This window comes from Salmo trutta, chromosome 30 (genome assembly GCF_901001165.1).
Source record: "Salmo trutta chromosome 30, fSalTru1.1, whole genome shotgun sequence".
NCBI classification, from domain to species: Eukaryota; Metazoa; Chordata; class Actinopteri; order Salmoniformes; family Salmonidae; genus Salmo; species Salmo trutta.
This window is the reverse complement of record NC_042986.1, coordinates 2,796,933-2,822,791: the sequence shown is the minus strand read 5'-3', so window position 1 is coordinate 2,822,791 and position 25,859 is coordinate 2,796,933. Positions and strand designations below refer to the sequence as shown.

General features: G+C 43.5%; 1 protein-coding gene across 4 annotated transcripts in view; it reads left to right on the top strand.

Annotated features, from left to right (window-relative positions):
• prkcz (protein kinase C, zeta) overlaps positions 1–25,859 on the top strand; it is a 140,296-nt gene that overhangs the window by 108,500 nt on the left and 5,937 nt on the right. For all 4 annotated transcript variants that reach the window (XM_029724510.1, XM_029724513.1, XM_029724512.1 and 1 more), the window contains 2 exons: positions 1,694–1,783; positions 21,693–21,808. In XM_029724510.1, the coding sequence (XP_029580370.1) occupies positions 1,694–1,783; positions 21,693–21,808 (206 nt within the window). The remainder of the gene's footprint in view (positions 1–1,693; positions 1,784–21,692; positions 21,809–25,859) is intronic.

Sequence of the window (25,859 nt, the reverse complement as noted above, 5' to 3'; positions counted from 1 at the left end):
CTCCTTGCTCGCACACAGGTTTTCATTTCTGCCCACAAATTTTCTATGGGATTGAGGTCAGGGCTTTGTGATGGCCACTCCAATAACTTGACTTTGTTGTCCTTAAGCCATTTTGCCACAACTTTGGAAGTATGCTTGGGGTCGTTGTCCATTTGGAAGACCCATTTGTGACCAAGCTTTAACTTCCTGACTGATATCTTTAGATGTTGCTTCAATATATCCACATAATTGTCTTTCCCCATGATGCCATCTATTTTGTGAAGTGCACCAGTCCCTCCTGCAGCAAAGCACCCCCCAACATGATGCTTCCACCGCCATGCTTCACGGTTGGGATGGTGTTCTTCGGCTTGCAAGCCTCCCCCTTTTTCCTCCAACCATAATGATGGTCATTATGGCCAAACAGTTCTATTTTTGTTTCAGCAGACCAGAGGACATTTCTCCAAAACGTTCGATCTTTGTACCCATGTGCAGTTGCAAACCGTAGTCTGGCTTTTTTATGGCGGTTTTGAAGCAGTGGCTTCTTCCTTGCTGAGCGGCTTTTCAGGTTATGTCGATATAGGACTCGTTTTACTGTGGATATAGATACTTTTGTACCTGTTTCCTCCAGCATCTTCACAAGGTCCTTTGCTGTTGTTCTGGGAGTGATTTGCACTTTTCGCACCAAAGTACGTTCATCTCTAGGAGACAGAACGTGTCTCCTTCCTGAGTGGTATGACGGCTGCATGGCCCCATGGTGTTTATACTTGTGTACTATTGTTTGTACAGATGAACATGGTACCTTCAGGCGTTTGTAAATTGCTCGCAAGGATGAACCAGACTTGTGGAGGTCCAAAAAAAAATGTTGAGGTCTTGGCTGATTTCTTTTGATTTACCCAAGATGTCAAGCAGAGGCACTGAGTTTGAAGGTAGGCCTTGAAATACATCCACAGGTACACCTCCAATTGACTCAAATAGCCTATCAGAAGCTTCTAAAGCCATGACATCATTTTCTGGAATTTTCTAAGTTGTTTGAAGGCACAGTCAACTTAGTGTATGTAAACTTCTGACCCACTGGAATTGTGATACAGTGAATTATAAGTGAAATAATCTGTCTGTAAACAATTGTTGGAAAAATTACTTGTGTCATGCACAAAGTAGATGTCCTAACAGACTTGCTAAAACTATTGTTTGTTAACAAGACATTTGTGGAGTGGTTGAAAAACGAGTTTTAATGACTCCAACCTAAGTGTATGTAAACTTCCGACTTCAACTGTAACAAAAAATTACTGCTCTGGATTACATTTCCACAGAATAATCTAAAATAGTAGTAGATCAAACAACAGATAAATATAATGTAAATCTATTGTGATTATGGAGTTAAACTGTTAATACAATCGTTGATCTGTAAATTGTTGGCAGGAGTTAGTGTGTGTTTTTCATTGGTGGTATTTTGATAATCACCTTGTTTTGGGATTTTTCAAGGGTGAAGGAATTGTGTAAGAGTTTGTTTGAGGGAAATACTGACTGAACTTTGTTTAATTTGAGTAAACATTACATTCGACCAAGATCACATTGCTGTAATTGGTGTTATAAACCATCTATTAAAATTGGTGCCACAAATATGCTTAAATGACTGGCGGCAGATATAGTTTTTCTGTAATGAATTTTTACTTTGTTTGTTTATGGACTTTGTTTGTTTCTCTCCACCTAACAGGACCCCAAAGAGCGGCTGGGTTGCCAGGTCCAAACGGGCTTCTCTGACATCAAGTCGCACACGTTTTTCCGCAGTATAGACTGGGACCAGGTAAGTCTCCAATCAAATCTACTCAACTTAGAAGAATAGAAGTGAATGAATCCGTCTGACAGAGTATTTGTGATGGGAGGGAGTCAGGGAACTCAACAGTGAGTAATTGTGTTCCGTGGTTAGTCAGTATCACCTGTGGGAACCCATCTTGGTCAGTGTGACGGTCATCAGTTTACTTTGATTCACATTATGTCTATTTGCATTACGTCATGCTTTAAATGGTGGGTACGCTATATTTTATTTGACTAATATTGCAAAAATGGTAGAGAAGATACTTGATTATTGGGGGGGTGAAACAATATTTACTTTTATTGCTAATGTTTAATTCAAGTAATTTCCGATTTGCATGGCTTTCCTAACTTTGACAACTAGGAAGTTTCCCATCAGATTCCTTCCGAGTCATTTCCCTCAGCAATCAGCCTTTGTTAATGTCTTAATTGACCCGTGTTGGGAGAGGAGGGACCTTAGGGAGCTTTAAATGAATAGAACACGCATAGACACAGAGTGTTACACCACTGCTGTGTAGAACAAAGTGACAGCCTCCTCTTTGTTGCACCACCAAGAATAAAAGTGAGTTCTAAATGACAGACATGCACCATCCAACTGTGTGTGTGTTGAGGGGAGGTTGATGGCGTACAGCTGACGCAAGCAGCTATTTCAAAGTGGGAGATGGGCCCATACAATATTTAGGGGATCCGGTATGTCATCAGAAATGATGCTCATGTGCACATACACAGTGGGATTCGGTGTTTCCGCACATTATTAGTTTCTAGTCAAAGCCTCTTCTGTATATTCAATACAAAAAAGGGGAGATGCCTTGATCACAGCGGTGCCTCCTTTTCTGTGCAATATCATTGGTCAATTGAATGTCAATCAACAGCATGTCTCGTAGTGTTGCAAAGTACTCCGAATCGTTGGTACATTTTCGATACTAGACCATCAAAAAGGGTTCGGTTCTCACATTTTTTGTTACTTTCGGTACTTCTTTTAAATGTGTCTCACGTCGTCTACTGATTGAGAGAGGATCAGGTCTGTCTTTTAGCACAGCCGATGTCCCCTTATAGCGTGAGCGCAACGTGCCTGCGCCGTGTCTGCTCTACTTACTCATTGCTAGCTCTAGGCTGTCCTGAGGAACCACTGCTCACCCTGGGAGTCTGGGCTGTATCACAACTTACGCTGCACAGAAGTTAACATACTAGAATAATGCAACATGGCATGTAGACATTTTTAAACTGTTAATTACTGTTCGCATTACAGGATAGAACACTTTACAATGCAAGAAGATACCGGAAGCTTCCGCTTTGTAGGCTAAACCACTGGGCACAGATATCAATTCAACGTCTTTTCCACGTTGGTTCAATGTAATTTCATTGAAATGATCTGGAAACAACGTTGGTTCAACCAGTGTGTGCCCAGTGGGAACTTTACTTGCTAGCTTACAGATGAAGCCAAAATAATTTCCCTACCCTAGTACCTTGTATATATTATGCAAACCATAAAGCAAAATATTGCTGATTTCAAAGCTGATTGTCACCAAAAACAATTGTCATTCACTTTGTCTCCCCCGCCTGACGTCTCTCCCAGTCAAGATCATCCTCTTTGCTCAAGCCTGGAACTGAGTGTGTGTGCACATGACGTAATGGTCTTAAAGCGACAGCGCACACATTTACAAAAGAAGAGATTGCTTCTTCGATGCAAATGTTGTTGATCAGTATAATAAAATAAGTTGTTTAGTTTTTTTCCCTAGCACTACACAGCTGATTCAAATAATCAGCTAATCATCAAGCAAAATGTGCACCCCTTGGTGTCCCGAGGACCGAGTTTGGGAAACGCTGGTACAGATCAACTGCCATTCTGTGACATTGGCTAATAGGACTTATTTTTTTTTGCTGTGGAATCGTTTTGGTATCGAGTATAGTGATACTAAACCTGGTATTGAAGTAAAAATTCTGCTATCGTGACAACACTAGTCTCTCATGAGGTAATGTTTAAGTCTAACAATAGTGTTATAATGTAGACTTTTCTGGTTGAGAAGACATGTATAACAACTATTACAATCAACTGGTCTCTGTTCTAACCAGGTAAAGGAGTCTTTTTCATGATGACATCAAGATGTCATGGGAAATAGAAGACTCGAGGGCTACGAGACTGTTGCTAGTACAGACTGGGATATGTTCCGGGATTCATCCGATAGCATTACGTTTACCACAACAGTCACAGGCTTCATCAATAAGTGTTTACCGCAACATTCACAAGCTTCATCAATAAGTGCATAGACAATATCCTCCCCACAGTGACCATAAGAATGTATTCAAACCAAAAACCATGGATTACAGGCATTATCCGAGTTGGGCTAAAGGCTAGAGCTACCGCTTACAATGAATGGGACACGGACATGGGCGCATACAAGAAAGCCCACAAAGACCTCCAACGAGACATCAAACATGCAAAAGACCAATATAGGAGGAAGGTGGAATCCTATTACACCGGCTCCGACGATTGTCGTATGTGGCAGGGCTTGCAGATGATAACAGTTTGCAAACGGAAATCCAGCCATGAGTTGCCCAGCGATGCAGAACTACCAAACGAGCTAAATGCCTTTTTATGCTCGTGTCGAGGAATAAAACGCTATGTCTTACGTTTTTCTGGATGACTGTGTGATCTCGCTCTCTGTGGCCTTTTGTTAGCAAAATGTTTAAACAGGTTAACAATCACAAGGTGGCATACCAGGGCGTGTTCTCAAAGAATTCGCAGACCAGCTGGCAAGTGTCTTCAGACATTTTCAATCTCTTCTTGTCCCAGTCTGTAATCCCAACATGTTTCAAGCTGACCACCATTGTCCCTGTTCCCAAAAGCTCTAAGGTAACCTCCCTAAATAATTAGCACCCTGTGGCACTCACATCTGTAATTATAAACACCATCACCCCAGATACCCTAGACCCATTCCAATTCGCATACCGCCCCAACAGATCCACAGAGGACGGAATCTCAATTGCACATCACACTGCCCTCTCCCACCTGGACAAGAAGGGAAATAACTAAGTGAGAATGCTGTTCATAGACTACAGCTCAGCACCATAGTGCCCTCCAAGCTCATCCCCAAGCTAGGGACCCTGGGACTGAACACCTCCCTCTGCAACTGGATCCTGACAGGCTGGCCCCAGGTGGTGAGGGTAGGCAACAACAATGTCCCTGCCATCCAGGACCTCTATATCAGGCGGTATCAGAGGAGGCCTGAAAAATTGCTAAAGACTCCAGCCAAGCAAGCCATAGACTGTTCACTCTGCTCCCATCCAGCAAATGGTACCGGAGCATGGGCTCTTGAACCAACAGGCTCCGGCACAGCTTCTACCCCCAAGCCATAAGAACAAGACTGCTAAATAGTCAATTAATGGTACCCAAACTATCTGCACTGACTCCATCTTGCTCTGACCCTATACCAAACATTAAGAACACCTTCCTAATATTGAGTTGCTCCCCCCCTTTTGCCCTCGGAACATCCTCAATTCATCGGGGCATGGTCTCAAAAGTGTTCCACTGGGATGCTGGCCCATGTTTACTCCAATGCTTCCCACAGTTGGCTGGATATCCTTTGATACACAAGGGAAACTATTGAGTGTGAAAAACCCAGCAGCGTTGCAGCTCTTGACACACACTAGTGTGCCTAGCGCCTACTACCATACCCTGTTTAAAGGCACTTAAAAGTTTTGTCTTGCCCATTCACCCTCTGAATGACACACATACACAATTCATGTCTCAGTTGGCTTCAACCTGTCTCCACCCCTTCATCTACACTGATTGAAGTGGATTTAACAGGTGACATCAATAAGGGATCATAGCTTTCACCTGTATTCACCTGGTCAGTCTATGTCATGTTCTTAATGTATACACCCTCACTCACTCACACTACATTCGAACAGAAAATCCACACACATTCACATATACTACACACAACACACATTCCGATGCTACACATACAGTTGAAGTCAGAAGTTTACATACACTTAGGTTGGAGTCATTAAAACTCGTTTTCAACCACTCCACAAATTTCTTGTTAACAAACTATAGTTTTGGCAAATCGGTTGGGACATCTACTTTGTGCATGACACAAGTCATTTTTCCAACAATTGTTTACAGACAAATTATTTCACTTATAATTCACTGTATCACAATTCCAGTGGGTCAGAAGTTTACATACACTAAGTTGACTGTGCCTTTAAACAGCTTGGAAAATTCCAGAAAATGATGTCATGGCTTTAGAAGCTTCTGATAGGCTAATTGACATCATTCGAGTCAATTGGTGGTGTAGCTGTGTGTGTATTTCAAGGCCTACCTTCAAACCCAGTGCCTCTTTGCTTGACATCATGGGAAAATCAAAATAAATCAGCCAAGACCTCAGAAAAAAATTGTAGACCTCCACAAGTCTGGTTCATCCTTGGGAGCAATTTCCAAACGCCTGAAGGTACCACGTTCATCTGTACAAACAATAGTGCGCAAGTATAAACACCATGGGACCACGCCGCCGTCATACCGCTCAGGAAGGAGACGCGTTCTCTCTCCTAGAGATGAACGTACTTTGGTGCGAAAAGTTCAAATCAATCCCAGAACAACAGCAAAGGACCTTGTGAAGATGCTGGAGGAAACAGGTACAAAAGTAACTATATCCACAGTAAAACGAGTCCTATATCGACATAACCTGAAAGGCCACTCAGCAAGGAAGAAGCCACTGCTCCAAAACCGCCATAAAAAAGCCAGACTACGGTTTGCAACTGCACAACTTCCAAAGTTGTGGCAAAATGGCTTAAGGACAACAAAGTCAAGGTATTGGAGTGGCCATCACAAAGCCCTGACCTCAATCCCATAGAATATTTGTGGTCAGAACTGAAAAGTGTGTGCGAGCAATGAGACCTGACTCAGTTACACCAGCTCTGTCAGGAGGAATGGGCCAAAATTCACCCAACTTATTGTGGGAAGCTTGTGAAAGGCTACCCGAACTTTTAAACCAAGTTAAACAATTTAAAGGCAATGCTACCAAATACTAATACATTCCTGACCCACTGGGAATGTGATGAAAGAAATAAAAGCTTAAATAAATCCTTCTCTACTATTATTCTGACATTTCACATTCTTAAAATAAAGTGGTGATCCTAACTGATCCAAGACAGGGAATTTTAACTTGGATGAAATGTCAGGAATTGTGAAAAACTGAGTTTAAATGTATTTGGCTAAGGTGTATGTACACTTCCGACTTCAACTGTACACGCACACTCTCACTTTTACACTCATCATTTGCTTCTGCTACTCTTTTCTCTTATTATCTATCCTGATGCCTAGTCGCTTTACCCTGCTTTCATGTATCTACGTCAAATACCTCGTATCTCTCTGCACATTGTTCTGGTACCTGTACTCCCTGTTTATTTTATTACCCTTTGTGTTACTATTTTATTTGTATTATTATTTGGAAACTCTGCATCATAGGGAAGGTCTCGTAAGCAAGCAGTTCAAGGTAAAGTCTACACCAGTTATATTCGGCACATTTAACAAATACAATTTGATTTGAAAAACGTAATTTTGTTTGGTATCTGGTCAGATTACTATGACCAGTTAAAGCGTCTTTTTGGAGTTCGTAAAAGTGACATCACGGCAACAACTTTTGCCCGCTGGGTTAGCTCCTGCCTTACGATCCTTCCCAGTCCTATCAGATAAATCCTGCAGGTGGATTAACTAAGGGCAGAAGGGAGGAGGGAACAACTTTGTTGAATGAAGTGCAGCCCGTGTCCATAACATAAGCCTCCCTAGCTCAGTGCCAAACTCAGCATAGTGACGTCAGAGACAGCGCTGCCAGCCTATCCTGTGGGGGGATCAGAACCCCTGCAGCAGCATTATGGCCCACATCTCTGACTGCGTCTCTGACTGCCCCTCTCAAGAGAACAGCGTTGCTCCACATCCTCTTACCAGAGTAACAGTGGAAAATCTTTCTGAAATCCACTGCAAAATGATTACCGACAGGCAGTGATTGGATAACTCGTCTAGACATAGAAGAGCAGACAGACAGATACCCTGACTGACAGGCAGTGATTGGATAACTCAACTAGACATAGAAGAGCAGACAGACAGATAGATACCCTGACTTGATTTCGGTTCACTAAATAGGCTATAGCCTACGATGGAAAAAACGTTGCCAAAAGGAATGATTTCAAAGATACAAAGCCATGGATAAGTCTCTCTTAGACTACTGCCAGTGTAAGAAACCATAACTGTAAGTTCTAAAATACCAAACATATCCTGTCCTTTATTATAAACTCGCTGGTTCGAGCCCTGAATGCTGATTGGCTGAAAGCTGTAGTATATCAGTCCGTATATGCATTGGTAACCAGTTTATAATAGCAATAAGATACTTCGGGGGGTTGTGGTATATTGCCAATATACCACGGCTAAGAGCTGTATCCAGGCACTCTGCACTGTGGGCCTTATTGCTTAAATATATAATCTCCCAATAGTTTAAAATATCTGATTCGTCATGCATGCAATGAAAATAAATTGTGTTAATAGCGTGAGTCACACTCCTACTCATATTGGACTAAACAGCATATCTGCGTCCCAAATGGCACCATATTCACTACACTGTGCACTACTTTTAACCAGGGCCGATAGGGCTCTAGTAAAAAAAATAGGGCATATGGGCCCTGGATAAAAGTAGTGCACTCTGGAGGGAATAGGGTGCTATTTTGGATGCAACTGAGATGCTGGTTTAAACATACAATGTTTGCCTCTTGGGGAAATTGGGTGTGGGTCCCACCATGAAAGTGAGAAGGAAAAAAACATTTCTAAACATCAGTAACGTGCCTTGCCATGACACGTGGTGCAGTGCAGACACCAAAGGAAAAATCTTGTGAATTTAACCACTTTGATATTTTCCCCCAAGTCCCCGTGAAACCTCCATGTTAAAAAGCTTGACGAAGCTTTGACAGCATGCCTCAGTGGCGGTTGACCATTGACGGTGTGCCTCAGTGGCGGTTGACCATTGAAGGTGTGGAATTCGTACACGACGCAACGTCCTTCCAACAGAAACCTAGCAGTCTCTGGCCCAGACATAACTCCCGGGCTCTGAGCAGCACTTTGACTACTGTTGTTTAAGCATATTAATCACAACACATTGTATCCAAGATGGCGTAGCAGTCAAATGTCTTGTCGTGTCCCGTGTATATATCTTTTTTTTCTTTGTATATATTTCGTATATATTTTTTATATTTTTAACCTAAATTTCAACATACTCTCCTGCAACCCGCCTCACCCAATGTGGTATGGATCTGCTATTTTCCATTCTTTAGAACTGGAACCTCCAACAGAAGCTAGCCAGCTAACTAGCTACTAGCTAGTAGTCAGTTAGCCACTGCTAGCGGTCATCAGCTAACCTCAGCCTGGACAAATCCTGCCAGTCTGCACAGCGCGATTCAACCCAGAGCATATCAGCCTGCTTTTTCTCTACCACATCTCCGGATTCCTACCGCAAGCTCTGAACCTTTCCACCTGGATCATCGCAGCTAGCTAGCTGCTATCCGAGTGGCTACTCCTGGCTAACGTCTCTGTCCTGAAGCAAGCACCAGTTAGCCTGGAGCTAGCATCGTGCTAGGCCCATCTCCCGGCTAGCTGAAGAGGTCCATCAGCCACTTCTTGGGCTACAATACCTATTTTGCCAATTGGCCTGGACCCCTTTTTCTGCCTACACGGAGCCCCGCCGATCCATCACGACTAGTGCCGACGTAACCGTCCGAGGGGGCTTCAACAGACTCTTCCGTCGCGACGTCCCCTAAGGCCCTTCTGCTAGCCCCGGCCCGCTACCTGTCTGAATTGCCATGTCTCCAGCTTGCCTAGCTACTCACTGGACCGTATGATCACTCGGCTACGCATGCCTCTCCCTAATGTCAATATGCCTTGTCCATTGCTGTTTTGGCTAGTGATTATTGTCTTATTTCACTGTCGAGCCTCCAGCCCTGCTCAAATGTCTCAGCTAGCCCTTTTGTTCCACCTCCCACACATGCGGTGACCTCGCCTGGTTTAAATGGTGTCTCTAGAGACAAAACCTCTCTCATCGTCACTCAATGCCTAGGTTTACCTCTACTGTATTCACATCCTACCATACCCTTTTTGTACATTATGCATTGAATTTATTCTTCCGCGCCCAGAAACCTGCTCCTTTTACTCTCTGTTCCAAAGGCACTAGACGACCAGTTCTTATAGCCTTTAGCCGTACCCTTATCCTACTCCTCCTCTGTTCCTCTGGTGATGTAGAGGTTAATCCAGGCCCTGCAGCGCCTAGCTCCACTCCCATTCCCCAGGACCTCTCATTTGTTGACGTCTCTAACCGTAAAAGCCTTGGTTTCATGCATGTTAACATTGGAAGCCTCCTCGCTAAGTTTGTTTTATTCACTGCTTTAGCACACTCTGCCAACCCGGATGTCCTAGCCGTGTCTGAATCCTGGCTTAGGAAGGCCACCAAAATTCCTGAAATTTCCATCCCTAACTATAACATTTTCCTACAGGATAGAACTGCCAAAGGGGGCGGAGTTGCAATCTACTGCAGAGATAGCCTGCAGAGTTCTGTCATACTGTGCGCAAACAATTCGAGCTTCTACTTTTAAAAATCCACCTTTCCAGAAACAAGTCTCTCACCATTGCCGCTTGCTACAGACCATCTTCAGCCCCCAGCTGTGCCCTGGACACCATATGTGAATTGATTGCCCCCTATCCATCTTCAGAACTCGTACTGTTAGGTGACCTAAACTGGGACATGCTTAACACCCCGGCCGTCCTACAATCTAAGCTAGATGCCCTCAGTCTCACACAAATTATCAATGAACCTACCAGGTACAACCCCAAATCCGTAAACACGGGCACCCTCATAGATATCATCCTTACCAACCTGCCCTCTAAATACACCTCTGCTGTCTTCAACCAGGAACTCAGCGATCACTGCCTGCGTCCGTAATGGGTCTGCGGTCAAACGACCACCCCTCATCATTATCAAACGCTCCCTAAAACACTTCAGCGAGCAGGCCTTTATAATCGACCTGGCCCAGTTATCCTGGAAAGATATTGACCTCATTCCGTCAGTAGAGGATGCCTGGTTATTCTTTAAAAGTGCTTTCCTCACCATCTTAAATAAGCATGCCCCATTCAAAAAATGTAGAACCAGGAACAGAAATGGGGCGGCAGGTAGCCTAGTGGTTAGAGCCAGTAACCGAAAGGTTGCTAGATCGAATCCCCGAGCTGACAAGGTCAAAATCTGTCGTTCTGCCCCTGAACAAGGCAGTTAACCCACTGTTCCTAGACCGTCATTGTAAATAAGAATTTGTTCTTAACTGACTTGCCTAGTTAAATAAAAAAATATAGCCCTTGGTTCACTCCAGACCTGACTGCCCTTGACCAGCACAAAAACATCCTGTGGCGTACTGAATTGGCATTGAATAGCCCCCGAGATATGCAACTTAGGAACCAATATACACAGGCAGTTTGAAAAAGCTAGCCTTTGCTTTCCTAACAGAAATTTGCATCCTGTAGCACAAACTCCAAAATGTTCTGGGACACTGTAAAGTCCATGGAGAATAAGAGCACCTCCTCCCAGCTGCCCACTGCACTGAGGCTCGGAAACACTGTCACTACCAATAAATCCACGATAATTGAGAATTTCAATATGCATTTTTCTACACCTGGCCATGCTTTCCACCTGGATACCCCTACCCCGGTCAACATCTCTGCACCCCCCCCACTTGCCCAAGCCTCCCCCATTTCTCCTTCACCCAAATCCAGATAGCTGATGTTCTGAAAGAGCTGCAAAATCTGGACCCCTACAAATCAGCTGGGCTAGACAATCTGGACCCTCTCTTTCAAAATTATCCGCCGCAATTGTTGCAACCCCTATTACTAGCCTGTTCAACCTCTTTCATATCGTCTGCGATCCCCAAAGATTGGAAAGCTACCGCGGTCATCCCCCTCTTCAAAGGGGGTGACACTCTAGACCCAAACTGTTACAGACCTATATCTGTCCTACCCTGCCTTTCTAAGGTCTTTGAAAGTCAAATTAACAAACAGATCACCGACCATTTCGAATGCCACCGTACCTTCTCCGCTATGCAATCTGGTTTCCGAGCTGGTCATGGGTGCACCTCAGCCACGCTCAAGGTCCTAAACGATATCATAACCGCCATTGATAAAAGACAATACTGTGCAGCCGTATTTCGACTCTGTCAATCACCACATTCTCATCGGCAGACTCAACAGCCTCGGTTTCTCAAGTGACTGCCTTGCCTGGTTCACCAACTACTTCTCAGACAGAGTTCAGTGTGTCAAATCGGAGGGCCTGTTGTCCGGAACTCTGGCAGTCTCTATGGGGGTGCCACAGGGCTCAATTCTTGGGCAGACTCTTTTCTCTGTATACATCAATGATGTCGATCTTGCTGCTGGTGATTCTCTGATCCACCTCTATGCAGACGACACCATTCTGTATACTTCTGGCCCTCTTTGGACACTGTGTTAACTAACCTCCAGACGAGCTTCAATGCCATACATCTGGCCTCCAACTGCTCTTAAATGCAAGTAAAACTAAATGCATGCTCTTCAACTGATCACTGCCCGCACCTGCCCGCCCGTCTAGCATCACTACTCTGGACGGTTCTGACTTAGAATATGTGGACAACTACAAATATCTACGTGTCTGGTTAGACGAAACTCTCCTTCCAGACTCACATTAAGCATCTCCAATCCAAAATTAAATCTAGAATCGGCCTCCTATTTCGCAACAAAGCATCCTTCCCTCATGCTGCCAAACATACCCTCGTAAAACGGACTATCCTACCGATCCTTGACTTTGGCGATGTCATTTACAAAATAGCCTTCAACACTCTTCTTAGCGAATTGGATGCAATCTATCACAGTGCCATCCAGTTTGTCACCAAAGCCCCATATACTACCCACCCCGGCGACCTGTACGCTGTCGTTGACTGGCCCTCACTTCATATTCGTTGCCAAACCCACTGGCTCTAGGTCATCTATAACTCTTTTCTCGGTAAAGCCCCACATTATCTCAGCTCACTGGTCACCATAGCAGCACCCACCCGTAGCACGCGCTCCAGCAGGTATATTTCACTGGTCACCCCTAAAGCCAATTCCTCCTTTGGCCGCCTTTCCTTCCAGTTCTCTGCTGCCAATGACTGGAACGAATTGCAAAAATCACTGAAGCTGGAGACTCATATCTCCCTCACTAACTTTAAGCATCAGCTGTCAGAGCAGCTTACAGATCACTGCACCTATACATAGCCCATTTGTAAATAGCCCATCCAACTACCTCATCTCCATATTGTTATTTTTATTTATTTTTGCTCCTTTGCACCCCAGTATCTCTACTTGCACATTCATCTTCTGCACATTTATCACTCCAGTGTTTAATTGCTAAATTGTAATTAATTCGCCACAACGGCCTATTTATTGCCTTACCTCCCTAATCTTACCTCATTTGCACACACTGTATATAGACTTTTCTATTGCGTTATTGACTGTACGTTTGTTTATTCCATGTGTAACTCTGTGTTGTTTGTGTCGCACTGCTTTGCTTTATCTTGGCCAGGCCGCAGTTGTAAATGAGAACTTGTTCTCAACTGGCCTACCTGGTTAAATAAAGGTGAAATAAAAAAATTTAAAAACAGGCTCCGGCCTTTCCTATAAGATTTTATATAGTTGATAAATTAAATATCTATTAGCACTCCCCAAATCTGTTCTTACAGTACCCTCTGTTTTGAAATAACCCTTTTTTTGTTTGTTTTGAAAGCCCCCCTTCTTGTAGTTTAACTGTTTAAACAGCCCTGATAATTTGATTGTCAGATGACTCAACAAGAGACTGACTAAAGGTTTCAGAGGGAGAAAACTGAGGGAACTACGCATTGATGTGAAAAATGAATTGTGTGCTCGGATGTAATCATGTGTGTGTGTGTTCATTTGAGTGCGTGTATGAGAGAGTCTGTGAGACAGAGAGCTCCTTGCCGGGCCCCTGCTGTTGATTGGCTGTAATTAGTAACCATCATCATCTCCTCACCCCTCTGGAGTCCTCCCTGCTGCCGTATCACACACACACACACTCGCACGCACACACACACACACTCTCTCTCACTCTCTCGGCCATCACGCGCACAGGCAACGTCAGACGGTGATGTGATCTAAGGGTCTTTGGTTACCCCGCTCATCCTTGGCTCCAGCTCCCCTTTCACGTCCCCTCGGGCTCCTGGGCCACTTCCTCTCTGAGTAGGAGAGCAGGAGCCTCATTTATGAAGCATGCGTACGCACATCTTCCAGTGCTTGAAGTATTGTATTGAAATAAGGCCTAAGTATTTTGTGCAAATGGGGGATGTGATGACATGCTTATTCATAAAAATAATAATAAGATGCAGCCATTTGCTGTTAGTGAGAATAGTGAAAATCAAGTGTGTTTTTTATTTTTGGAATCTAAAATAAGACACAGGAATCTAGATTTATTTTCATAACCATTGCAGAGTAAATTCCTCACCTTTTCTGTCCATGATGGGCTCATATTCCCGAAGTAGTTATACAACAAATTACCATGGTTATTCTTCATTGAATTGAGTCTATGTAAATATATAGGCTATGTATTTCAAGGTTTGATGTATGTGATCCCATAGGCAGCGCGGTTTATAGCCTACAGACAATTTTAACAGGTAAACATCAAGACAGTTGATCTTTTACTTTGACTTATGTATGCTACTACTGTAATTTCTATTTGTTTTAAGTAGCATAGATGATGTTTCAGAATTCACGGGCAGTCCAGCATATTTAGGTTGGGGGAAAAGCCAATGCAAAACATTGTTGAATTCCAACGTTCTGCTGGCAGGTCCACAACAATTTTCTATTGTTTACTCTTTCAGAAACTGTAACAGTCCTTTGCCAAATAAAGTATGAAGGTTTTTTTTTTTTTTACATTCTGCCAACACAGTAAATAGAGCGGTAGCTTATGTAAAATGTTTTACAGTATAGGTATGCTACTGTATTGCTATTGGATAGAGCGGGCCATCATAAGCCTATTGTTTTTCAAATAAAATGGAATCAGTGAATTTGTCCAAATACTTATGAGTTCTTCACATGGGGGTGACTAGATACAGTTGAAGTCGGAAGTTTACATACACTTAGGTTGGAGTCATTAAAACTTGTTTTTCAACCACTCCACAAATTATTTCTTGTTAACAAACTATAGTTTTGGCAAGTCGGTTAGGACATCTACTTTGCGCATGACACAAGTAATTTTTCCAACAATTGTTTACAGACAGATTATTTCACTGTATCACAATTCCAGTGGGTCAGAAGTTTACATACACTAAGTTGACTGTGCCTTTAAACAGCTTGGAAAATTCCAGAAAATGATGTCATGGCTTTAGAAGCTTCTGATAGGCTAATTGACATCATTTGAGTCAATTGGAGGTGTACCTGTGGATGTATTTCAAAGCCTACCTTCAAACTCAGTGCCTCTTTGCTTGACATCATGGGAAAATCAAAAGAAATCAGCCAAGACCTCAGAAAAACAATTGTAGACCTCCCCATGTCTGGTTCATCCTTGGGAGCAATTTCCAAACGCTTGAAGGTACCACATTCATCTGTACAAGCAATAGTACGGAAGTATAATCAAATCAAATTATCTCAAAGTGCTGTACAGAAACCCAGCCTAAAACCCCAAACAGCAAGTAATGCAGGTGTAGAAGCACGGTGGATAGGAAAAACTCCCAAGAAAGGCCAAAACCTAGGAAGAAACCAGGCTATGAGGGGTGGCCAGTCCTCTTCTGGCTGTGCTGGGTGGAGATTTTAACAGAACATAGCCAAGATGTTCAAATGTTCATAAATGACCTGCATGGTAAAATAATAATAATCACAGTAGTTGTTGAGGGTGCAACAGGTCAGCACCTCAGGAGTAAATGTCATTTGCCTTTTCATAGCCGATCATTGAGAGTATCTATACCGCTCCTGCTGTCTCTAGAGAGTTGAAAACAGCAAGTCTGGGACAGATAGCAAGTCCGGTGAACAGGTCAGGCTTCCATAACCGCAGGCAGAACAGTTGAAACTGGAGCAGCAGCACGCCAGGTGGACTGGGGACAGCAAGGAGTCATCATGCCAGGTAGTCCTGAGGCATGGTCCTAGGGCTCAGGTCCTCCGAGAGAGAAAGAGAGAATTAGAGAGCATACTTAAATTCACACAGGACAGCGGATAAGACAGGAGAAATACTCCAGATATAACAGACTGACCCTAACCCCCCCGACACAAACTACTGCAGCATAAATACTGGAGGCTGAGACAGGAGGGGTCAGGAGACACTGTGGCCCCATCCAATGATACCCCTGGACAGGACCAAATAGGCAGGATATAACCCCACCCACTTTGCCAAAGCACAGCCCCCACACCACTAGAGGGATATCTTCAACCACCAACTTACCATCCTGAGACCAGTGACTCAACCCACTCAAGTGACGCACCCTTCCTAGGGACGGCATGGAAGAGCACCAGTAGGCCAGTGACTCAGCCCCTGTAATAGGGTTAGAGGCAGAGAATCCCAGTGGAGAGAGGGGAACCGGCCAGGCATAGACGGCAAGGGCGGTTCGTGGCTCCAGTGCCTTTCCGTTCACCTTCACACTCCTGGGCCAGACTACACTTAATCATAGGACCTACTGAAGAGATGAGTCTTCAATAAAGACTTAAAGGTTGAGACCGAGTCTGCGTCTCTCACATGGGTAGGCAGACCATTCCATAAAAATGGAGCTCTATAGGAGAAAGCCCTGCCTCCAGCTGTTTGCTTAGAAATTCTAGGGACAATTAGGAGGCCTGCGTCTTGTGACCGTAGCGTACGTTTAGGTATGTACGGCAGGACCAAGTATAAACACCATGGGACCACGCAGCCGCCATACCGCTCAGGAAGGAGACACGTCTGTTTCCTAGAGATGAACGTACTTTGGTGCAAAAAGTGCAAATCAATCCCAGAAGAACAGCAAAGGACCTTGTGAAGATGCTGGAGGAAACAGGTAGAAAAGTATCTATATCCACAGTAAAACGCGTCCTATATCGACATAACCTGAAAGGCCGCTCAGCAAGGAAGAAGCCACTTCTCCAAAACCGCCATAAAAAAGCAAGACTACAGTTTGCAACTGCACATGGGGACAAAGATCATATTTTTTGGAGAAATGTCCTCTGGTCTGATGAAACAAAAAATAGAACTGTTTGACCATAATGACCATCGTTATATTTGGAGGGAAAAGGTGGAGGCTTGCAAGCCGAAGAACACCATCCCAACCGTGAAGCACGGCGGTGGCAGCATCATGTTGTGGGGGTGCTTTGCTGCAGTAGGGACTGGTGCTCTTCATAAAATAGATGGCTTCACGAGGAAGGAAAATGATGTGCATATATTGAAGCAACATCTAAAGACATCAGTCAGGAAGTTAAAGGTTGGTCACAAATGGGTTTTCCAAATGTACAATGACCCCAAGCATACTTCCAAAGTTGTGGCAAAATGGCTTAAGGACAACAAAGTCAAGGTGTTGGAGTGGCCATCACAAAGCCCTGACCTCAATCCTATAGAAAATTTGTGGGCCGGACTGAACAAAGTGCGTGCGAGCTCTGTCAGGAGGAATGGGCCAAAATTCACCCAACTTATTGTGGGAAGCTTGTGGAAGGCTACCTGAAATGTTTGACCCAAGTTAAACAATTTAAAGGCAATGCTACCAAATACTAATTGAGTGTATGTAAACTTCTGACCCACTGGGAATGTGATGAAATAAATAAAAGCTGAAATAAATCACTCTCTACTATTATTCTGACATTTCACATTCTTAAAATAAAGTGGTGATCCTAACTGACCTAAGACAGGGCATTTTTACTAGGATTAAATGTATTTGGCTAAGGTGTATGTAAACTTCAGACTTCAACTGTACATAAAGTGCTTTCATTTCTAAACAGTAAAACAGATATGTATGAAAATACCCTCAAATAAAAGCGGACATTCTGTAGACTACTGTCACTTGAAATGAAACATTTGATCTCAAATCCAAAATGCTGGATGGAGTATAGAGCCAAATACAAATGTCAAGCTTCACTGTCCAAATACATATGGAGGGGAGTGTATATAAATAAAATAAAAACGATGGTTTTGAAAATCCATCTAACGTTTACCATCGTTCTTCGAACAATGTAAGGTCCTCAGTGGACTATTGCATGACTGAGAAGGACTTGAAAACCATGGAAACGAACCACGTGAACCCTTACTCACTCTGCAGGGCTCAGTCAATCACACACTACCAATATTGATAGGCTCACCCTTCCTTCCGCCTCCCCTGCTTTTCTCTCTTTTTCTTTGTTATTTTATTCATCTGATATACAGTACCAGTCAAAGGTTTGGACACACCTACTCATTCAAGGGTTTTTCTATATTTTTTTACTATTTTCTACATTGTAGAATAATAGTGAAGACGTCAAAACTATGAAATAACACATATGGAATCATGAAATAACCAAAAAAGTGTTCAACAAATCAAAATATATTTTATATTCTTCAAAGTAGCCACCCTTTGCTTTGATGACAGCTTTGCACACTCTTGGCATTCTCTCAACAAGCGAATGGTTTTCCAACAGTCTTGTTGGCTGCTTTTCTTTCACTCAGCGGTCCAACTCATCCCAAACCATCTCAATTGGGTTGAGGTCGGGGGATTGTGGAGGCCAGGTCATCTGATGCAGCACTCCATCACTCTCCTTTTTGGTCAAATAGCCCTTACACAGCCTGGAGGTGTGTTTTGGGTCATTATCCTGTTGAAAAACAAATGATAGTCCCACTATGCTAGTTAAGTGTGCCTTGAATTCTAAATAAATCACTGACAGTGTCACCAGCAAAGCACCCCCACACCATCACACCTCCTCCTCCATGTTTCACGGTGCGAACCACACATGTGGAGATAATCCGTTCACCTACTCTGTGTCACAAAGACACAGCGGTTGGAACCAAAAATCTAAAATGTGGACTCATCAGACCAAAGGACAGATTTCCACCGGTCTAATGTCCATTACTCGTGTTTCTTGGCCCAAGCAAGTCTCTTCTTCTTATTGGTGTCCTTTAGTAGTGGTTTCTTTGCAGCAATTCCACCATGAAGGCCTGATTCATGCAGTCTCCTCTGAACAGTTGATGTTGAGATGTCTGTTACTTGAACTCTGGGAAGCATTTATTTGGGCTTCAATCTGAGGTGGTTAATTGCTGAGATCTGAGGCTGGTAACTCTAACTTATCCTCTGCAGCAGAGGTAACTCTGGGTCTTCCTTTCCTGTGGCGGTCCTCATGAGAGCCAGTTTCATCAGAGCGCTTGATGGTTTTTGCGACTGCACTTGAAGAAACTTTAAAAGTTCTTAAAATTTTCCGCATTGACTGACCTTCATGTCTTAAAGTAATGATGGAATGTCATCTCTCTTTGCTATTTGAGCTGTTATTGCCATAATATGGACTTGGTCTTTTACCAAATAGGGCTATCTTCTGTATACCACCCCTACCTTGTCACAACACTACTGATTGGCTCAAACACCTTAAGAAGGAAAGAAATTCCACAAATGTACTTTTAACAAGGCACACCTGTTAATTGAAATGCATTCCAGGTGACTACCTCAAGAAGCTGGTTGAGAGAATGCCAAGAGTGTGCAAAACTGTCATCAAGGCAAAGGGTGGCTACTTTGAAGAATCTCAAATATAAACAAATCAAAATATATTTTAACACTTTTTTGGTTACTACATGATTCCATGTGTGTTATTTCATAGTTTTGATGTCTTCACTATTATTCTACAATGTAGAAAATAGTACAAATAAAGGAAAAACCCTGGAATGGGTAGCTGTGTCCAAAGCTTTGACTGATACTGTATATTCAACAAAGCCAATAAACAGACATACAGTGCAACATTTACAAAGATAACGTGTGCATGTCACACCTGGGTCACATAAGTATTTGTTTCCTTTCAAATACGTAATTGCTATTCTGTGACAATCTGGACCAGGCTAGCTTGGACCAGGTAACATTTACCAGGCTCCGAAAACAGAAAACGGACTGAAACATGGAGGGACTACCTGAACCTTTTACTTTCTAGAAACGCTTGTTTTAGTCGTCCGTTGCAAAATGTTTTTCTACGGTGTGCACTAATGGCAGTGTTGTTTGTATTTGCATTTTATTAGGGCAGCAACTACTCTTCCTGGGGTCCAAACACATTAAGACACATTACACATAAAACAAAAGATAAAACAGTACATCATATAGTAGTCACACCACCATATATCCACAACACAAAATGTAAGATACCACCATACAACAATATTACAATGTATGTGTGTGTAGAGTGCGTATGCTAGCACCCGTGTGTGAATACGTGTCTGTACCTGTGTGTGTGTCTCTTCACAGTCCCTGCTGTTCCATAAGGTGTATTTCTATCTGTTTTTAAAATCTGATTCTACTGCTTGCTTCAGTTACCTGTGTGGAATAGAGTTCCATGTAGTCATGGCTCTATGTAGTACTGTGCGCCGCCCATAGTCTGTTTTGGACTTGGGGATTGTGAAGAGACCTCTGGTGGCATGTCTTGTGGAGTATGCATGGTGTCTGAGCTGTGTGCTAGCATTTTAAACAGACAGCTTGGTGCATTCAGTTTGTCAACACTTCCTACAAAAACAAGTAGTGATGAAGTCAATCTCTCCTCCGCTATGAGCCATGAGATTGACATGCATATAAATAATGTTAGCTCTGTGTACATTTAAGGGTCAGCCGTGCTGCTCTGTTCTGAGTCAATTGTAATTTTCCTAAGTCCCTCTTTGTGGTACCTGACCACACGACTGAACAGTAGTCCAGGTGCGACAAACCTAGGACCTCTAGCACCTGCCTTGTTGATGATGTTGTTAAGAACAAAGAGCAGCGCTTTATTATGGACAGACTTCTCCCCATCTTAGCTACTTTTGAATCAACCTGTTTTGACCATGAAAGTTTACAATCCAGGTTTACTCCAAGTAGTTTAGTCACCTCAACTTGCTCAATTTCCACATTATTCATTACAAGATTTAGTTGAGGTTTAGGGTTTGTCCCAAATACAATGCTTTTAGTTTTTGAAATATTTAGGACTAACTTGTTCCTTGCCACACATTCTGAAACTAACTGCAGCTCTTTGTGTTGCAGTCATTTCAGTCGCTGTAGTAGCTGATGTGTATAGTGTTGAGTTATCCGCATACATAGACACACTGGCTTTACTCATGTCGTTAGTAAAGATTCTAAAATTAAAGGGCCTAGACAGCTGCCCTGGGTAATTCCTGATTCTACCTGTATTATGTTGGAGAGGCTTCCATTAAAGAACACCCTCTGTCTTCTGTTAGACAGGTAACTCTTTATCCACAATATAGCAGGGGGTGTTAATCCATAACACATAAGATTTTCCAGCAGCAGACTATGATCGATAATGTCAAAAGCGCACTGAAGGTTAACAAAACAGCTCACAATCTTTTTATCATCAGTTTCTCTCAGCCAATCATCAGTCATTTGTCTGCTGGGCTTGTTGAATGGCCTTCCCTATAAGCGTGCTGAAAGTCTGTTGTCAATTGGTTTACTGTAAAATAGCATTGTATCTGGTCAAGCATCATTTTTCCCCAGAAGTTTACTAAGGGTTGGTAACAGGCTGATTGGTCGGCTATTTGAGCCAGTAAAGGGGGCTTTACTATTCTTAGGTAGCGGAATGACTTTTGCTTCCCTCCAGGCCTAAGGGCACACACTTTCTAGTAGGCTTAAATTTAAGATGTGACAATATTGTCTGCTATTATCCTCCAATTTTCCATCCAAGTTGTTGTGCTTGTCTTCCCATACAGTTGGAGAAGAAACAGATGGCCCCGCCCTTCAAGCCCCAGATCGCAGACGACTATGGCCTGGAGAACTTTGACACCCAGTTCACTAACGAACCAGTGCAGCTAACACCAGACGACGAGTAAGTGAACACACTCTAAACCGACATGACTAGCCTAACAGAAGACTACATATTTGATCAAGACTAGATATTTAATGACTATATAGTTTAGTCATCAAACTAGTTATGAAGCGTGTATGACCACATATTTTAAACACTAATGTTATAATAACTTGACAACATATGGACGGTTAGTGGATAGGGGAGCTAGACAGGGCAAGGCCAGTTAAACTCTGGGAATGGTGATGGTTGTTGGCCAGTAGGGGGCACTCCTCTCTCAGGACCAGTCCAATCCAGTCTGTCTGTCGCCTCTGTACCATAAGGGATTGGAGACTGGAGTCTGAGACTAGGGACCTGTCCAGGAACAACCCCTACCCACTATGAGACACTTGATTTCATACGTTTAAACAATATGGTGAAAATTCAACCTATAGCCTATCAGAGAGCAAGGTTGAGCTGTCTACATATTCCTTACACATATCAAAACATCTCATATCTCCACAAGTGTCTAGGAGGGGCTAGGCACTAGGGGTTGTTTCTGGACAGAGTCTATACAGGGTTTTTCAACGTGTGACTCGTTTTACTGCCCCTTTGTGGCTCCATGGATATCTACACTGATTATACCAAGCATTAGGAACACCTTCCTAATATTGCGTTGCCCCCCCCTTTTGTCCTCAAACAGCCTCAATTAGTAGGGGGAATGGACTCTACAAGGCAAGGTGTCGAAAGTGTTCCACAGGGATGCTGGCCCATGTTGACTCCAATGCTTCCCACAGTAGTGTCAAGTTGGCTGGATGACCTTTGGGTGGTGGACCATTCTTGATACACACAGGAAACTGTTGAGCATGAAAAACCCAGCAGTGTTGCAGTTCTTGACACAAACTGGTGTACCTGACACCTACTACCATACCCCGTTCAAAGACACTTACATATATTGTCTTGCCCATTCACCCTCTGAATGTCACAATACACAAGCTGTGTCTCAATTGTCTCAAGGCTTCCCTTCATCTACACTGATTGAAGTGGATAGGTAACAGGTGACATAAATAAGGGATCATAGCTTTCACCTGGTCAGTCTATGTCATGGAAAGAGCAGGTGTTCTTAATGTTTTGTATACTCAGTGCATAACGGTCATTCAAAGACATCAATAGTCTATGATAGTAGTGGTGAAGATCATCAATATCTTAAAATTGAACAACCAGAGAGCATTCACCACCTGAGAATCTGCAACATAAGTGTCAACATCTTATATTGTAACAGCTATCCACGTTTCTTCAGTCTGTTTACAAGTGGTACTATGCAAAGTCCCGACTCAATGTTTTTGAAAAAAATTGTCTTCAATGAGAAAAAGAAAATGCCCTTGGTTCCAACAATGACTTCTTTCTCCAGTGTATACGCCATGTTTTGATCAATGTGGACATGTTGTCCACGGGGGCTTTGACGGAATCCTTGTTTTAGATTCACTTCAAAAGAATGAGCTGAAAAGATTTGGCATAGCAACAGAGGTGGCTGCTGTCCTACCGAGGGGCTCTGTAGCCAGAGTATGACAAACAAGCCAGGCTTTTCTCGACGGCTGCAGGAAACTATTCCAATGTGGCTTTGCAGGCGGTGCCAATAGTTATTACTGGGCTGAAGTTTGTCAACATTTTCATTAAAATCAAATCAAATTTTATTTGTCACATGCGCCAAATACAGACCTTACAAGCCCTGAACCAACCATGCTGTTTTAAGAAAATACCTAAAAAAAAGTAAGAGATAAGAATAACAAATAATTAAGAGCAGCAGTATATAACAATAGCGGGGCTATATACAGGGGGTACGGGTACCGGTGTCGAGGTAATTGAGGTAATATGTACATGTAGGTAGAGTTATTAAAGTGACAATGCAAAGATACTAACAGAGAGTAGCAGCAGTGTAGGGGGGGGGGCAATGCAAATAGTCTGGGTAGCCATTTTATTAGCCATTTTATTATTGGACCTAGACTTGGCGCTCCAGTACCGGTTGCCGTGCCGTATCAGAGAGAACAGTCTATGACTAGGGTGGCTGGAGTCTTTTACAATTTTTAGCACCTTCCTCTGACACCGCCTGGTATAGAGGTCCTGGATGGCAGGAAGCTTGGCCCTGGTGATGTACTGGGCCGTACTCACTACCCTCTGTAGTGCCTTGCGGTCGGAGGCTGAGCAGTTGCCATACCAGGCAGTGATGCAACCCGTCAGGATGCTCTCGATGGTGCAGCTGTATAACTTTTTGAGGATCTGAGGACCCATGACAAATCTTTTCAGTCTCCTGAGGGGGAATAGGTTTTGTCGTGCCCTCTTCACAACTGTCTTGGTGTGCTTGGACCATGTTAGTTTGTTGGTGATGTGGACACCAAGGAACTTGAAGCTCTCAACCTGCTCCACTACAGCCCCGTCGATGAGAATGGGGGCATGCTTGGTCCTCCTTTTCCTGTAGTCCACAATCTTCTCCTTTGTCTTGATCACGTTGAGGGAGAGGTTGTTGTCCTTGCACCACACGGTCAGGTCTCTGACCTCCTTATAGGCTGTCTCATCGTTGTCTGTGATCAGGCCTACCACTGTTGTGTCAACAGCAAACTTAATGATGGTGTTGGAGTCGTGCCTGGCCATGCAGTCATGAGTGAACAGGGAGTACAGGAGGTGACTGAGAACGCACCACTGAGGGACCCCCGTGTTAAGGATCAGCATGGCGGATGTGTTGTTACCTACCCTTACCACCTGTGGGCGGCCCATCAGGAAGTCCAGGATCCAGTTGCAGAGGGAGGTGTCCTTAGCAGGGTCCTTAGCTTAGTGATGAACTTTGAGGGCACTATGGTGTTGAACGCTAAGCTGTAGTCAATGAATAGCATTCTCACATAGGTGTGAGAATGTCCAGGTGTGAAAGGGCAGTGTGGAGTGCAACAGAGATTGCATCATCTGTGGATCTGTTGGTGCAGTATGCAAATTGAGTGGGTCTAGGTTTTCTGGGATGAAACGTGGGTAATACAGACTCAGACAGAGAGAGGTTGAAAATGTCTGTGACGACACTTGCCAGTTGGTCAGCGCATACTTGGAGTACATGTCCTGGTAATCCGTCTGGCCCTGCGGCCTTGTTCACATCGACTGCGGAGAGCGTGATCACACAGTCGTCCAGAACAGCTGATGCTCTCATGCATGTTTCAGTGTTACTTGCCTCGAAGTGAGCATAGAAGTTATTTAGCTTGTCTGGTAGGCTCGTGTCACTGGGCACCTCTCTCGGCTGTGCTTCCCTTTGTAGTCTGTAATAGTTTACAAAGCTCTGCCACATCCGCGAGTATCGGAACCGATGTAGTACGATTCGATCTTAGTCCTGGATTGATGCTTTGCCTGCTTGATGGTTCGTTGGAGGGCATAGCGGGATTTCTTCTAAGTTTCCGGGTTAGAGTCCCGCTCCTTGAAAGCAGCAGCTCTACCCTTTAGCTCAGTGCGAATGTTGCCTGTAATCCATGGCTTCTGGTTGTGGTATGTACGTACAGTCACTGTGGGGACACTTATTGATAAAGCCAGTGACTGATGTGGTGTACTCCTCAATGCCATCGGAAGAATCCCGGAACATATTTCAGTCTGTGCTAGCAAAATTAAATGATACATTGTGGACTAATTTCATGTTAAGGCTCAATGTTTTTCTTTTCATTCAGCTTTCTATATAAATGTATTGGCAATCAGATGCCATATAAATCAGAAGAAAAAGGCTGAGAACAATACAAATTCTAGGCACTTCGAGGTACAGTTTTCAAAATACTTGGAAACTGTGGTCCATAAATCTATATATGGTTTAAAAAAAAAAGTCAATTTGACCTTCAAATTCTGTATCCTACCTGCCTTTGTCTGTTTTGAACTCTAACATAGTCCCATCATCTACGCATCAATCCAACTACCCTCAGTATCTCTGGGGTTCTGACAGCCGAGGTGTGTCAGATCAACCAGAGCTGCACCTCTCATCTCATTAGGGCAAACTGGGGGCTCACACACTTGTCTGGGGTAATTTGCGGCGGGATTTGACGTTCGCTGTGACAGTCTGCGGGGTTTAGCGTTG